Source organism: Populus euphratica, unplaced genomic scaffold, assembly GCF_000495115.2.
Source record: "Populus euphratica unplaced genomic scaffold, PopEup_1.0 scaffold584.1, whole genome shotgun sequence".
NCBI classification, from domain to species: domain Eukaryota; kingdom Viridiplantae; phylum Streptophyta; class Magnoliopsida; order Malpighiales; family Salicaceae; genus Populus; species Populus euphratica.
Window position 1 is genome coordinate 32,477 of NW_011500457.1, and position 14,939 is coordinate 47,415.

Consider the following 14,939-nt stretch of genomic DNA (forward strand, 5'->3'; position numbering starts at 1 on the left):
TGAAGGTGAAAACCACCTCCATTAAGTTTCTTTCTAAACTTCAAATTGATAAATAATAAAATTAAAATTATTGTTGTCTAAAACATAAGCACGGAACAACTTTTTTTCACTTAAAAAATTCCAGTGATTTTCTTTTAAGATTCATGAACTGAAACATAAAAATAAAGTTTAGTACACAAACAAAAATAAAATAAAATAAAAGAGAATAAATATAAAAAAATTAAAATTAAAGAATTAAGGTATAGATTTGCACGTCACTTGAATAATATACATGGAAAAGGGTGTTAATTTTGTTAATTTTAATCTTAGTTCCTATTTTTTAAATTTTATTAACAAAATTAAAAATTGTATGATAAAAACATCATAACTTTTAAGGGCCAAATTAAAAGAAATTAAAGATTTATAACTAAATTGAAAAAAAGAAAAACTTTAATTAAATTCATCAAACTAACCATTTATCCAATTGACTAAAAGCAAGCACAATAATCAAGTCACATCAAGTGCGAGGGTTGTTTTTTCTTTTCTAACCATCTTGATTTCCCAACTAAAATGAACTAAAATGCTTAGATTAAATTTTGAAATTATGTTTAGATATTTAATATTGTATTTATATTGTATAATTTTAAGTTAATTTATTGTATAATTTTAAGTTAATTTATTTTTATACTTGAATAGAAATAATGTATGTTAAATTATAAATACATATTATAGATCATAGAGCAAAATAATAAAATATTTCGAAGCTGTAATTTTTCATTTCAATAAGAAAAATAAAATGCTAACCAAAACAAAGTTTACAATTTACTTTTTGTTAATAGAAAAGATCGAAGAAAAAAGAAAGCATTGTTTGGATTGAAATATAAATAAATAAAGGATTGTCAGTATAGTTAAAAAATTAATTAATTATAATGATTAATTAATCTGTTGTGATAAATTAAAGGATTAAATTATAGTCAAATTAAAATATTATCAAGCCGAACGGGCCACGAGAAAAATTAAGTATAAGCCCGAATGGAGTTGACCCGACCCGAATGGAGTTGACCCGACCCGAATGGGGTGACCCTCTTGCAAAGACGAAACTTGAAATTGAAACGAGAAAGGGTAGATCGTGATTCCCAAAGCAAAAACAACAGCACTAGTAAGGTAATAGTGAAAGTCAAAATCGATTTCGCTTTCTTCATTTTGTTGTTTTTGCAGTTTCAGGTAAATCAACTAATTAAATCTACACCTTCTTCTTCTTCTTCTACTATTACTACTAGTTCTTCTTTAAATTGTTAGCCCTAAGGAAGTATTGCATTCTTTTAGGGTTTTCTTTCCCCTCCATTAATGATTTCAATCTCTCTCTCTCTCTCTCGATTTTCGCATTCTTAACCGGTGAGAATCTGACAAGCTTCCATTGTGAGGTTCTAGGTTCGAAGTTTAGATTTGTATTTTTCGTGATTTTAGAGCTTGTACACCCAGTAATAAATAAAAGTTTTTGTTTTTTGAATTCTCTTTTTCCATTCCTCTGTAACCATATCATATGAACAGTGGCCTTTTATAGCTTGAAGATGATGATGATGGTGATTTTTTTGTGTGTGGTTATCTTACTCTTTAATTTTAGAATTATTTGGAAAGAAATGAGACCAGTTATTGTTATTTTATTTCGTAATGTTGCTGAAATGTTTATATAAATTAGTCCTTGTTGCCTTTTCATGTTGCAGTTTATCACTTTACATTTTGATGCTTAGTCGACGTGTTTTTGCTATTAGCTTTGTGAATTTGATTTTGATGAAAATGCAGAAAATATATATTCGAATTTTGGAGGCAATATGGGTTCTGAAACAATTAAAACAGGTCGTTTAGCAAATGGGGAAGCTCAGAAGAGTGTTCACAAAGAGAGGCATGGTCTTTCCAGTAATGGTATGAATGGCAAACATGAAAACTTGGGTTCTAATCGAGCTGGAACTAGTTCAAGTGGTGAAGATTATGATTTAACAATGAATACGGGAGATGTAGATGGCAACTTAGACGGTGACATAGAACCTGTTTTTGTATGTGTAAGCTGAACCCATTAATGGCTTAACATATTGGGGATTTATTAGTGCATGAGATGGCTATTTTAGCTTTAATAACATGTCAACTTGAAATGTAGTAATGTGATTTGTTTTTTCTTTTGAAGAAAAAGGCTAGGCAGGGAGACTTGACATTTCAAGACATTCATGACAATGGAGATTACTTTGATGAAGACGATGAAGACGACAGTGACTGGGAGCCTGTGCAAAAGCATGTAGAGCTTATAAAGTGGTTTTGCGTCAACTGCACTATGGTTAATCTTGGTGATGGTGTCATCTGTGATGTATGTTTCATGTCATCTTTTGGTGGTGTATTATGCATTGCTGACACTTGAATCAATATCTGCCTCCACATATTTATGTGATATGGTATGTGTGTGAATGACTTGCACAATCAATTCTATGCAGTTATGTGGTGAACATAAAGATTCTGGTATTTTGAGGCTGGGGTGCTTTGCATCTCCTTTATCACAAGACGCAGGTTGCAGTGAGGTTGAGTCAGAAATGAAAGGAAAAAACAAAGGTGATTACATGTATCTGTTTTTCATAGCTAACTATTACTACTACAAATATTTTCTTATCGCCACCCCCCCCAATCATTTTCTTCTTTCAATCATGAACGATGATTAAATTTCATTTGGTAACCAACACTGAATATAGTGGTAAGTAGTAGAAACTTGACAAATGATTGAAGTTTATAGGAAGAAGATAATTTGTTGAAGTTATATGTGTTATAATATTTCATATTATTAGGTAACTATAAATGTTGGATAGACTTCTCTCTAGTTTCTGGAGTATGAATGAATGATTCTGAACATCTGTTAAGGCTTCGAGTAAACTGTTGGTCATAATTGACAAGTTGTTGTCTGTTGTTCCTTTGTTTTGTTTTTTTAATCATTTATGCATTTGATTTATCATAATTCATATCTATTTTCCTGGTTAGTGGTCTTTGTTAGTATTTATGCTTGTTAACTGCACAGATTGGTCTGCATCTCCTAATGTGTAGCAGCTAATTAACTATACATATTGGACAGACTTCTCTATAGTTTCAGGGGATCTAAAGGAACAGAAAATATCTGTTAACTTTAGAATGATGAAAACATCAAGTGGCTCATTAAGTTTCAATTTGGTGACTTTATCCTCACCTTTAAAGGTTCTCCATTTAATAGCCTAATATATCAACTTTTATGTGAGGGGTTTATTGTCTGGTGTTAATCTGTGACTATTACCATAATGTTTACCCTTATCAATGCAGAGATGCACTCACAACTTTCAGCCTCCAACAGTTCGACAGCAATTGGTTTTGATGAGAGGATGTTGCTACACTCAGAGGTATGGTGCCTTTATTATTTCCCTCTTCACTTCCTAGTTGTATGGGAAAAGGGGGTTGTTAGGGGGTAGTTTCCAAGTGATACCCATGCCAATATTTTTTATTGTCAACTCCATTGTGTTTGCCATATTATCTCTTCTGTAATTGATTTAGTTATTCCACTCCATGTTTCTCCCTCTGTTGATTATGGCGTGTCCCTAAATGGTTTGTTCTCAAAGGTATTATTACATGGGAACTTTAAAAAATGGTGCCATTTGAGTAGTTGAAAGGACTGGAGCAAAGGTATGCTTTTCTGAAGTGATGTAAGAAAACATTGGATTAATTCCTCACAAACAGTTTGTGGTGAGCTAGGTTTGGAGAATTAGGGATTTTAGGTGGGAATTAGGGTTAGGGGTTTTTGCATGTGGAATTGGGATTGGTTAAGGATGTGTATTTTTAGGAGGATTTGTTATGGTCACTGTTCCTGTGAATAGTAACCCGACTGTAGCATGAAAGAAATGGAAGAAAGGAAGAAGAAAAGAGTGCTTTTAGGAAAGAGGAGGGGAAAATTGAACACAAGGCTGCAGCTGTAAACTAAACAAAAGCGCTCATAGCTCCATCATTTGAAGTCCTATGGTTACATAGAATAAGGTGCTCCTTTTATAGGCACCAACATCACTAATAGTCCTAAATTAAGAAGGAAATATAAAATCAAATAAGGAAAGGAAACCAAAGCTAATAGAAAGCACCTGATTAATAATTTTTAGTTCCTAAATAAGCTTAATAATAGAGCTCCTAAATAAGCTTAGATTTCTAAATATGAAAAATTCTTAAGTAGACTAGTTTTATAGAAATTATCAAAATATTCGAAAACAGTTCAATAACTAGATCTTTAAAATTCTCTGATTGATGGCATCATAAAGTAAAGGAGTTTGCATGCATTTAGACCTATGTGAACTCAAAATTATATGCATACACAGTTTTTGGGATGAAATTCCATGTATACTTGCTGCTGCTCCTTTCCACCAATACTCAATGCTTGACCTCAATTCTCTTATTACTGGTGATGATTAAAACTGCATTTTCAATTTGATTCCATTGGCAAGAGTAAACTTGGGAAAAAGAATCGCCATCCTTGTCTGCAATTGCAAGCATTGAGGCATGATTTAAGGCATGGATTTGTGGATTACTTTGAAACATATATTGGCTAATAGGACAATTCAGCAAGATGTAAATGGTAGAGACATGGAAATTGTTTCTCACTGAGGGAGTGATGGAAATCTAGCGATTTCTGGTTGGATTGCTGCCCTTGCCAAAGGCTGTGACATTGTGAACCAGCCATATAACATCAAAAATAATTTATGAATAGTATGTAATTTCACAGTTTAAAACATAGATTTTGAATTTGAATTTGATGCATTGTAATTTTTTCATGGATGGTCATGTCATTTAACTGTCTGTGATATTGCAAGGGTACTTGATGGGAATTTCTTTTCTTCCTGATAACTTAATTTAGTTAATTATTCTTGGTGATTGCTATGTCCAAGCAGGTCCAAATGAAGTCACATCCCCACCCAGAACGATCTGATCGCCTTCGAGCTATTGCTGCTAGCCTTGCAACTGCTGGTACATAAGTTTTTCCCTCTTATAAATAGCTTGGATAGTAAAACTAAAATAAGCTAAATTCCTATTTTAACTGCTAGATAATGAGTACTAGAATTCCTAAATAATTCTAAATAATCATACACAATAAAAGTCCTAAGTAATGAAATATTAGTTCCTTTTTGTCTTCCTTTGTTTCATATAATCACTGAACTTTTATGGTATAATCGATGGATTGTCTAATAGTTTTGGCATTCCCTTTATTATCTATTAGCAACTTGACAACAATCACTAATGTATGCAGGGTTATTTCCTGGAAGATGCTATCCAATTTCTGCAAGAGAGATTACCCGAGAAGAACTTCAAATGGTGAGTGATAAGCATTATCGAGTGCTAATGATATCCATGTGTTTGTCTAATAGGTTTATTATCTGAAATGTGTTGGGTAATCATGAAAACAATGGTAATGTCTTTGATGAGGTCATTTGATATTCTAGGTGCATTCGTTGGAACACATTCAAGATGTAGAACTCACAAGCCATATTTTGTCCAGGTATGTCTGTGCTGTACAGGTGCATGTGTTTCTGCACTCTTGTGTGCCCTTGCAATGCTGTCCTAATTTCTCACTATTGGGGTCTCCTGTAATGCTGTAAAGACATCGCTGATTGGATGTGTGCAAGGAATTGTAAGCTATGGGGTGTCAAATTCTGGTTTGTTGATGGGGGTTTAAATGGCCTTTTACATGGTTTATTTGGAGGGTAATTTGATCTTTAAGGTGTTGGGATGTGTCAATCATTTGTATGAATAATTTCATACCTGTCCTGGGCCTATATTTTTGTTCACGCTTGTTTGCCCTCTGGTTTATGGATTATTTCTGATTTTACCCTTAAAAGGTTTGAGCTTTTTTGATATTTTGTTTTTGTTTCCCTTTCTCTTCTTCTTCCCTTTCTTTTTCTGCTTCCCCTCTCTTGCCTAAGTTTTCTGTCTAAATGTCATCAGAAAGGTGTTTTTGTTTAATAATTTACCCTCTTGGATCACACTTTCACATTCCTTGATTGGTATGTTGTTAGAGTCACCATTTTCATTGAACTTGTTGGTCCTATGATGAGACTGGTTATATGATTAATTGTTTGGTTTGTGGCAGTTATTTCACTCCTGACACGTATGCTAATGAGCATTCAGCATGTGCTGCTAGGCTTGCAGCAGGATTGTGTGCTGATCTTGCTTCAACAATTTTCTCAGGAAGGGTGAAAAATGGTTTTGCTATGGTATGTCTGATTGCATGTCATGTAATTTTGTTGGTATTGTCAAGGGGTGGAGGAACTGTCTATATTATGTTCTTAATGATATTTAATATCAATTAGGTTCGGCCTCCTGGTCATCATGCTGGTGTAAGAGAGGCAATGGGATTCTGTCTTCATAATAATGCTGCAGTTGCTGCATTAGCTGCTCAGGCTGCTGGTGCCAAGAAGGTGCTTATAGTTGATTGGGTAATGTCCTTGTTGGCTGCACTTGATACTCTTTTTTTTTTTGCTGACAGCTTTTGATGCTTTTTGTTGCCAGTCTTTGTTCTTTGCTTTTGATCAGTAAGCTGATTTTTTTTTCATTTTTTATATTTCTACTATGGTTCTTGCAGGATGTCCATCATGGAAATGGCACACAAGAAATATTTGATCAGAACAAATCGGTGAGCTGTACAATATGTTTTCTAATCCAAATAATACTAATGTTCCTTTTCTCAAAACTGAAAGTACAAATTTCTATACCTATCCTAATGAATGAGCTACGCACTATATAGTGTTAGAAGCTGATTTGCAATTTGTTTTCCTGTTGTCTTTTTATCAACCCCATCAATTTGTTTTTGAAATGGAGTAAAATGAGGCAACTCTAGTTCTAGTGCCTAGAATTGTAGTTTTGGCAATGTTTTAGAATTAGGCAATGGAAACACCTAGTATAGAGAATTTTGAAGTATTAAAGAGATTTCCTTAAGTAATGCAGAGCAGTCTGTTATAAAGCACAATTTAAGCATTCTAAGCATGCTCTGGATATCTTCTCTCCTGCATTTAATGGTTTTTTTTTTTTGTACTTTTGTTTTTGTGTTAAGTGCTTTTGTTGATTGACTTTGCATATATCTATAGGTTTTATACATATCTTTGCATAGACATGAGGGGGGAAAGTTCTATCCTGGCACTGGCTCTGCTAATGAGGTATTTGACTCATCACACCATTTACTTTACTTCTTAAAAGGAGGATTAAGGCTCCTCATTTAACTAAAAGGAATCTATAGAGGAACACATAAACCATTCTCTTACTACCTCTGTATATCCAAGAATTGAAACTTGCCTGTCTTTTTCCCTGCTATACCCTACAACAAGTTCATTTGAAGGGAATGGCTCTATGATCTAAGAAACTGAATTCATTGAGCTGGACGCATTCACTGATTGAATGTGTAGGGCAATGCAACTTTGTTTATTGAGCTTTGCAATGAGAAGTTTTCATGAACTGATAATGGAGACTTGCTTTTATTGAAATATTTCATACGTCATCTCCAATGAATTAAAGAATATCCATTGCTACTGGATATTGTTATTCAGTTGTTATTTTTTAGTACTATTGCTTTTATTATCACTGTGATTTGGTTTCTTCTTCTTTTTTTTTGTTTTTTGTTTGTCTTTGTTTTCGTTTCTGTTTTTGAGAATAGTTGTTCTTATTGTTGTTGGACCTATCCTTAGTTGAGAGTTCAATAATTCATTTCCTAAAATGATAGCTTTGTTGATGATGTGTTATAATTCACACTGAGGATGTTTAGCCATTAAGATTGAGAGGGAAGATATAGTGTGTATTTGATTTGTGCAGTTAGATACAATTTATGTTAGTGTTTGTAACAGTAACGCGCATGCTTTTTCTCTTTTTCCTTGAGGTGAATTATTATTTTTGAGCTCTGAATGATATGCTATTGCTTGAGGAAATTATTTAAAGATGATGCATATTGTCTAGTTTATAGGAAGTAATAGGTTTGAACAGTACAGGTGGTCAAGTGTAGAAGAAAATTCACTGAGTTTCATTAGAAGAGGTTTTTAAATTGATCTTTTCACCAGATATTGTTATGTTAGATATTTCTGAAGCCAAAGCTTAAACTACTTTGGAGCTGGAAGAATATGGGTATGTAAAAGGATTGCTATTAGCATTTGAAACTCAGGAAATTAGATACCAGGCCTGTACCTCTGTTCATTTTATTCCCATCATGGTCTCAGAATATTTCGTGGGACAGGAAGGTTGGCACTAACATTCAACATTTTGGTTTGGGTTAATACACAGCAAATCTTGGTTGTGTTAGTAATAGAGCAGGTTAATTGTGATTTCTCCGGTATTCAGTTTCTAGGAGGACTTTATTGTGTTAAATTATGTAATTTTTTGCAGTGTGCCTGTTTGCATCATTTATTTTTCCTTTTGAAACAGACCACTGTATCCATCTTTACTATTTGTTGTTGTTTGGAGCTTGTCACTTTGATGGATTACCCATGTTAAGATATGGTACCGGTATGAAATGTGTTGGACCCTGAGATTTTAACTTTGGACATATGAAGTGGATAAAAATGAGTAGTTTCCTGCCAGTTAGTGAGATTGTCATCAATGGTGCTTTGCCATATCCTTACCAAGGTCACCTTGTACACGAGGCTCTAAATGAGGCTACTAAGGCCTCAAGGAGAGCTGCAAGATGTGGAGCTTCCATGAGGCCTAGTACATTGTCTTCATTACCCTTTCCTCTCTCTCTCTCTCTATATATATATATATGATGAAAAAATGAAAAGGAAATGGCTAAGATTGACTGCAAAAAAATGTAATGAAAAGAGAAGGGAAAACTTTTATGCAAAGTAATATTAGAACATCCTAATGTGCAAGCTCTGTGTATCTGCAAAGCTGCATCTAAAATTGGGACACTTTTAGGATGATACATTTTATCCTACTAGTATTTTTCACTTCTGGTTAATTTGGTTTTACATGCTGTGTATTTATCATTGACCTATATATATTCATATATATGCTCTATTAATTTTTGGCATCTTACTTCGAGTGTGATAAATGTTCATGGATGTTTTTGCAGGTTGGTAGAAATGGTGCAGAAGGATCCTGTGTAAATATTCCCTGGAGTCGTGGTGGAGTTGGTGATAATGATTATATTTTTGCTTTTCAAAACCTTGTGCTACCTATAGGTTGATCTCTTCTGTTGCTATTTCATAAATGTGAATTAAATTTAGCAAGGGATTGTCTGCAGTCTGTGCTTTGGCAATTATGTATATAGTTCTAGTTTTTCCTTGGAGGAACCAGGTTTGGGAAAGACTGCTTGTTTTGTAAAATATTAATGAATTTTGCATGCTAAATGTTGAAATCTGCTTCTATGTGGAAGTGGGTTAATTTGCTTGTGCTCTTTTTTATTTTAAAAATATTTAAAAGAGAGTGCATCAATTGTCTGGCTATGATGAGTACTCTATTATGTAATTTAGCCTTTGGGTGATGAAGATATATTATGGACAGCTTTCTGGCATAACGTAGCTAGATTGGTAAGGAAAACTTGAGGTCGTAAATGCTTCTTCTAAAACCATGTGCTATTGTGCTGTTTGTGTATTAATTTCTAGTGTTGTGTTGTTTTGTCGTGTTGGTCTTTGCTGAGGTGATTTTTTAATGCTTATTAATATTTCTTGTTGCCTATGTAAGAAGCTACAGTTAAATATTTGTTATGTGTTTGTGAATGAAGCTTTGTTATATCTTTCCATGGAATGTTTAGCATCTTGTCTTTGTTCCAGTTTTGTATGGTTTGCAGTTGTTTTGTTTCTCATAACAAGTGCATGTCTTTCATGCCCAAAACATTCGATGATGCTTGAATCACATGATTGCAGCCACTGAGTTTGCTCCAGATTTCATCATCATATCAGCTGGATTTGATGCTGCAAGGGGGGATCCTCTGGGATGCTGTGATGTAAGGATTTTGCTTTTTGACTGAACTGTTTGCAATTGTTTCTTGTCTTCTCATTTCACAAGATATACTATTTCTAGTGAGCTATTTGGTAATTTTCATCGTGTTGTAAAATAGTCTAATGATGCATTAATTTCTTGCAAAGAACTGAAGGAGCTCTGTCCATCCAAATGATGTTTTTGTAGGTAACTCCTGCTGGCTATTCACAAATGACAGATATGCTGTATACACTTTCTGGTGGAAAGTTGCTTGTTATTCTAGAGGGCGGGTTTGTTTACTAGTTGACTCTTTTAACTTTATTATAATTATCTCATGTCAACTGAGTTCACATGAAAATAATTTCATCTGTTGCAGATACAATCTACGTTCAATATCATCTTCTGCCACCTCAGTGATCAAGGTGAATATTCAAATACCTGAAATCATATAAACTCGTCATAGATAAAAATATTTAAATTTGGATGGTAGACATGTAGGAATCGAAATTTACTTTCCATAACTCAGCATGTACCATGAAGAAGTTACATGATTGAAATTGTTAAAAAAGATCTAGGGGTGGTGCTACCATGGCAGCAAAGTCCATGTGGTACCTGCTAACGTCCTAAAATGATCTGACTCTAGGGTCTTCAAACTGACCTTTGTTGTCTAAAATCTAGTTACTTAACTGACTGGGTTTTTGTTGAGAAGGTATTGCTGGGTGAAGGTCCTGGATCTGAATTGGGAAACATTGCACCTTCCAGAGCTGGTCTTCAAACTGTTCTGGAAGTCATGAAGATTCAAATGAACTTCTGGCCATCTCTTGGATCTAGCTATGCAAAATTGCAATCCCAATGGGGAGCATACTGTAATACAAGTGAGAAATTCCTGCTTGCTATCTTTCAATTTATTCAATTTTTGATGGTTCAGATCTACAATGCCCTTCACTCTACTTTGTAGTCAAATTTTAACTCGGATAGATGTTTAGAGATTTTCCGTTTGTGTTTTCACTACTCTCAATACCTGCAGGAAAACAAATAAAAAAGCGGCAGAGGACTGAACCACCCATATGGTGGAAATGGGGAAGAAAGAGGATGTTGTATCATATCCTTAGGCGTCTTCATGTAAAATCAAAGGGGAAACCTTCTCATCATTCATCGTAGTGGTAGTCTGAAATTTTGTATATCAGCAACTTCTAGTTCTTTATGACTGCTACCCCTTAGTGGTAGTGATTTGTGCTTGCTGCGTTGCTCTAAAGCCTCTGAAAAGTGAGTTTCGTTTCTGCTCCTTTTGCCCCCGTCATTTGTTTCTCTTTTTGTTGATAAATGATCAAAATGTGCTGAAGCCCCCAGTTTTTATATGAAGCTCTTTTTCAAAAAATAAAATAAAATAATAATAATAAATTGGGTCATGAAATAGCAATTTCATTAAATAGAAATTTGCATAGCTATTTTCAAAATCCGGTGGGTATGGAAATGAAAATTAATTGAAAAAAGATAAAACGACAACTAATGAACGTATTATAGGGTTTAGTGGCTCGCATATTCAAGTGCAAAATTATCTGTTAAACGGAGATCGTTGGAAATTACTCTAAAAATGGCTTGTTTCTCTCTTGTTGAAGTTGGTCAACCAGTCAATTGTGCTTCAGAATCCTTCTCGGTTTTTCAGATGGATTTCTCATTATTTTGTAATTTTTCTAGAGGCAGCAGGGAGATACTTGGCAAAAGAAATACCGAGTATCAGAGGAATCACCACTGATCTTGTTGAGATGTTTGATAAATTAAGCAGCTATGATTAGCATAGAATACAAAATTTCAATGATAAAAAATGCTGAGTCCCTGATACCTTACATCTTGTTGATCATGTTCTTGATGAATGAATCTTCATTTTCAGTACCCAGCTAGGAGGAAAAAAAAGTCCTCTTACTACACCCCTCCTTCGTTCAAAATCCTTCAGTCTTCTGGTGAAATTTGGAGGAAGTGAGAGATCCTTATTGATATTGTTTTTGGTGGTGCGTTTGGGTAAGCACAGGAACTACGTGGGAGGGTGGGGATGGTGTACAGGTGGGGGAAGCATGACCGGAGTTCCAACAGCCGATGCCATGTGAACTGGAGGATGGGCAACCGGGTGTCCAAGCGGCGGGCCATACATGGCTAAACCAGGCATATGGGCTTGTGTCCTATGCTTTACCGGAGGTCCCATAGCAGGAGCGGAACCAGCAGGGCTTGTGTTCACTTGTTGACCAGTAATTGGTGCTTGATGAGAAGACACATCTCCATTGTTCAAACTTGTAATATCATGGATGCTAGACCTCCTCCTATCTCTATTCATTGAGTTCAATCGGATGAAGTATTTTTGAGCATGGCTTGCCACTTGCGTTGGTGTTCTTGATATGACAAAGTTTCTTGATATGCTTCTCCAATCTCCTTTGCCGAACTTGTCAAGACCAAGTAGAAATAACCTGAAGGGAAAGGAAATGAGGGAGAGAGATGAGGCCAGTGCCGAACTAATTATTCAAAAAAAAGAAAAGAAAAAGAAAAAGAAAAAGAAAAAAAGAACCTTGTACAAAATTAACTCTAGGTTTGCGAAGAAACACAAGATTCTAGTTCCATTTAAAGTTTGCAGCCAACCTATGAACAGCTACACCAAAAGCAGTCGCTGTCTGCTACATTAAACTAATCAACCTTGTTCGTTTATACTGGTAATTACCATAACATGCAGGAGAGTTTAAATATAATCCGAAGAGAAAGTACATAGAAATGGAGTAGGAGAGTTTAAATATAATCCGAAGAGAAAGTACATAGAAATGGACTTACCTATGCTCTTCTTCTGTCCATGGAATGCCTTTCTTTCTTTCTTGTTCTGATCTTGATGCTCCTTTGCTTCCATGTCCGGATGACTCATGACCTAACCCCACAAACCCACTTCCATAACCACAATTCAATTTCTTAACGGTAGTCATCGTCCCAGAAAGCCCATGAAGATCCTTGGTTGAAGATGCGGCTTCCTCTCCTTCATAATTTGGTATTGGTACGTTTCCTGCCTCTATAGCACAAACATCTTCTACTAGTATTTTGTAGTGTAGTTTCAACTCTTCAAGACTTTTACTAGGCACCATTGAAGCAATCTTTTCCCATTGCTCATTTGAATCCTCATCAATCCAATGCATCGCTATTGCGTTCTCAAAAGTTTTCTCTTCATCTCTCGTCCAAGTACCTACGCTTGCCATAGCGTGTTTGCTCCACAATTCTTTCAGGTCAATATATGGTATGATATGGTTATAAAAAGTATGTCAACGGATGCATTATGACCCCCCCCCCCCTCTAGTTATGGGGTTCTGCTGGGAAAAGAAAGGGTGCGTAGGATAAGGAGGAGAAACATTGGTGTGAAGGATAATTGGTGGGGTGTCCAACTATCAATTTGATGAGGACTCCTTTGTATACATTCTAAGGGCAAGTTTGTCATATTTGTATCGTACTTGGAGGAGAATATAGAAAAATCTCTCCCTTGGGTCATCACGCTTCACTTTTTTCCTTGCAAAGGGCCACATTCTCAATCATGGAAGAGTTCAAATTGAGAGGGAGAGGTCCCTAAGAGATTCCAACTCTCCAATTGCATGTAATTTTAGCCACACTCTTAAAACTATGATTCCGACCCACGCTCCATTATGATTTGCCATTGAGTCCATGGCCTTGCTAGCTCTTAAGAGTTGATCTTTTTGTCAAGTGAATAGTGACCGATTGTGAAGATATAATTTCTTATGAATCTTTTCACTTGAGCTGATTTTAGGATATCAATTGATTTGTCAAATAAAAGTTATAAGCTACCAAGTTGTTGCGTTTTAATTTTAGGGTAGATTTGCTGAGATGAGAAATGCTTCCAAGAGATGGAAAAATTATTACATCACTTTTTTTTTTCACTAGCCACCCAATTATCTTTTTAAATGAACACTTGTTAGTACTTAATTAATCATATATGAAAGTATTAACTTGGGATGCATTGTGTTTGTAACTTACAAGTGTCTTTTTTTTTTTTTAATAATGTGTTTTTTTAGTTTTAACTTACAAGTGTTTTTTTTTTAATAATGTGTTTTTTTAGTTTCTTATAAATTAGATCGATATAAGTTTGAGATAAGCTAACTTATGCTCTAGTAGAAATATTTCTTTCAATATGTTATCTTAAAGGGTATTTATCAATCACCAACCTTTCCATTAATAACACAACAACACACTATAACCAAATAGAAACACCAATTTCTCTATTAATGATATAATAACCATCAATTTATTTTTCTCCTCTTACTATGAGGTAACTCTCTATCATTTCTTCACTATCTACAAGGTAAACTCATGTGACTGGAATATATAAATACTTAAGGTCAATAGGTAAGTGAACATAAGCAATGACACAACTCAAAAATAAGTCCACACAATAAGACTCCACATATAAAATATATCATCTAACTCATCTATTGCACTACTCATTTTCTTCATTATTTTTATGCTCAACATACTTCACTATAAAATATATCATCTAGCTCGTCTATTGCACTACTCATTTTCTTTATTATTTTCATGCTCAACATACTTCTCTTCTTCTATATTTACTAGTTTAAGCATCAAATAACCCTCCTATCCTAGTAGAAAACATGTTTTTGCAGGTGAGTGAGGAAGTCATCCTATTAACCCTATAAACCAGTGATTAATTCTAGTCACTCCAAGTAGTGGACAAGTCCATTATCACAATAACTCGTTAACCATGTCAATCCTAACCACTTTATAAGCCTAAGACGTAACCATGAAAAGTTCAATCTAGTTTGAAGTCTTTATTGACTTCGTGGGGCTATTTGTGAGAACTTGAACAAAAGTTAGTTCACTTTCATTCACACCTATCACCAAAAAGTTATTTTCATAGCCGAAGACTTGAAAAATCTAGGGCATGAAAGATTAATTAACTTCCCCACGACAAGTACTTTGGAATTAATATTGTTTTAGCTATATAATAATAGATTTGGAAAGATGAC

At 34.6% G+C, this 14,939-nt stretch overlaps 2 protein-coding genes across 8 annotated transcripts; one reads left to right on the forward strand and one right to left on the reverse strand.

The window, feature by feature from the left end:
• Positions 1-1,075: 1,075 nt before the first annotated feature.
• Positions 1,076-11,198, forward strand: HDA15 (histone deacetylase 15). 7 transcript variants are annotated; one of them, XM_011011485.1, is made up of 18 exons: positions 1,076-1,143; positions 1,783-2,039; positions 2,162-2,338; positions 2,463-2,577; positions 3,310-3,386; positions 4,914-4,989; positions 5,270-5,334; positions 5,463-5,518; positions 6,110-6,233; positions 6,330-6,455; positions 6,602-6,652; positions 7,104-7,172; positions 9,071-9,179; positions 9,864-9,943; positions 10,126-10,208; positions 10,295-10,340; positions 10,628-10,793; positions 10,946-11,198. In XM_011011485.1, exons 2-18 carry the CDS (start codon positions 1,812-1,814, stop codon positions 11,077-11,079), a joined length of 1,782 nt encoding a protein of 593 aa, XP_011009787.1. In that variant the 5' UTR covers positions 1,076-1,143; positions 1,783-1,811; the 3' UTR covers positions 11,080-11,198. The 7 variants fall into 7 exon arrangements, with proteins under 7 accessions (XP_011009787.1, XP_011009789.1, XP_011009786.1 ...); XM_011011487.1 differs by having other exon boundaries at positions 1,110-1,149; positions 1,781-2,039; XM_011011484.1 differs by having other exon boundaries at positions 1,114-1,203.
• A 470-nt stretch (positions 11,199-11,668) lies between these two features.
• LOC105114797 (Duplicated homeodomain-like superfamily protein) lies at positions 11,669-13,276 on the reverse strand. Its single transcript, XM_011011483.1, has 2 exons — positions 12,733-13,276; positions 11,669-12,377 (listed from the first exon to the last, which is right to left on the reverse strand). The coding sequence occupies exons 1-2, from the start codon at positions 13,143-13,145 to the stop codon at positions 11,951-11,953; spliced, it is 840 nt and encodes a 279-aa protein (XP_011009785.1). The 5' UTR covers positions 13,146-13,276; the 3' UTR covers positions 11,669-11,950.
• Between the last annotated feature and the right edge of the window lie 1,663 nt (positions 13,277-14,939).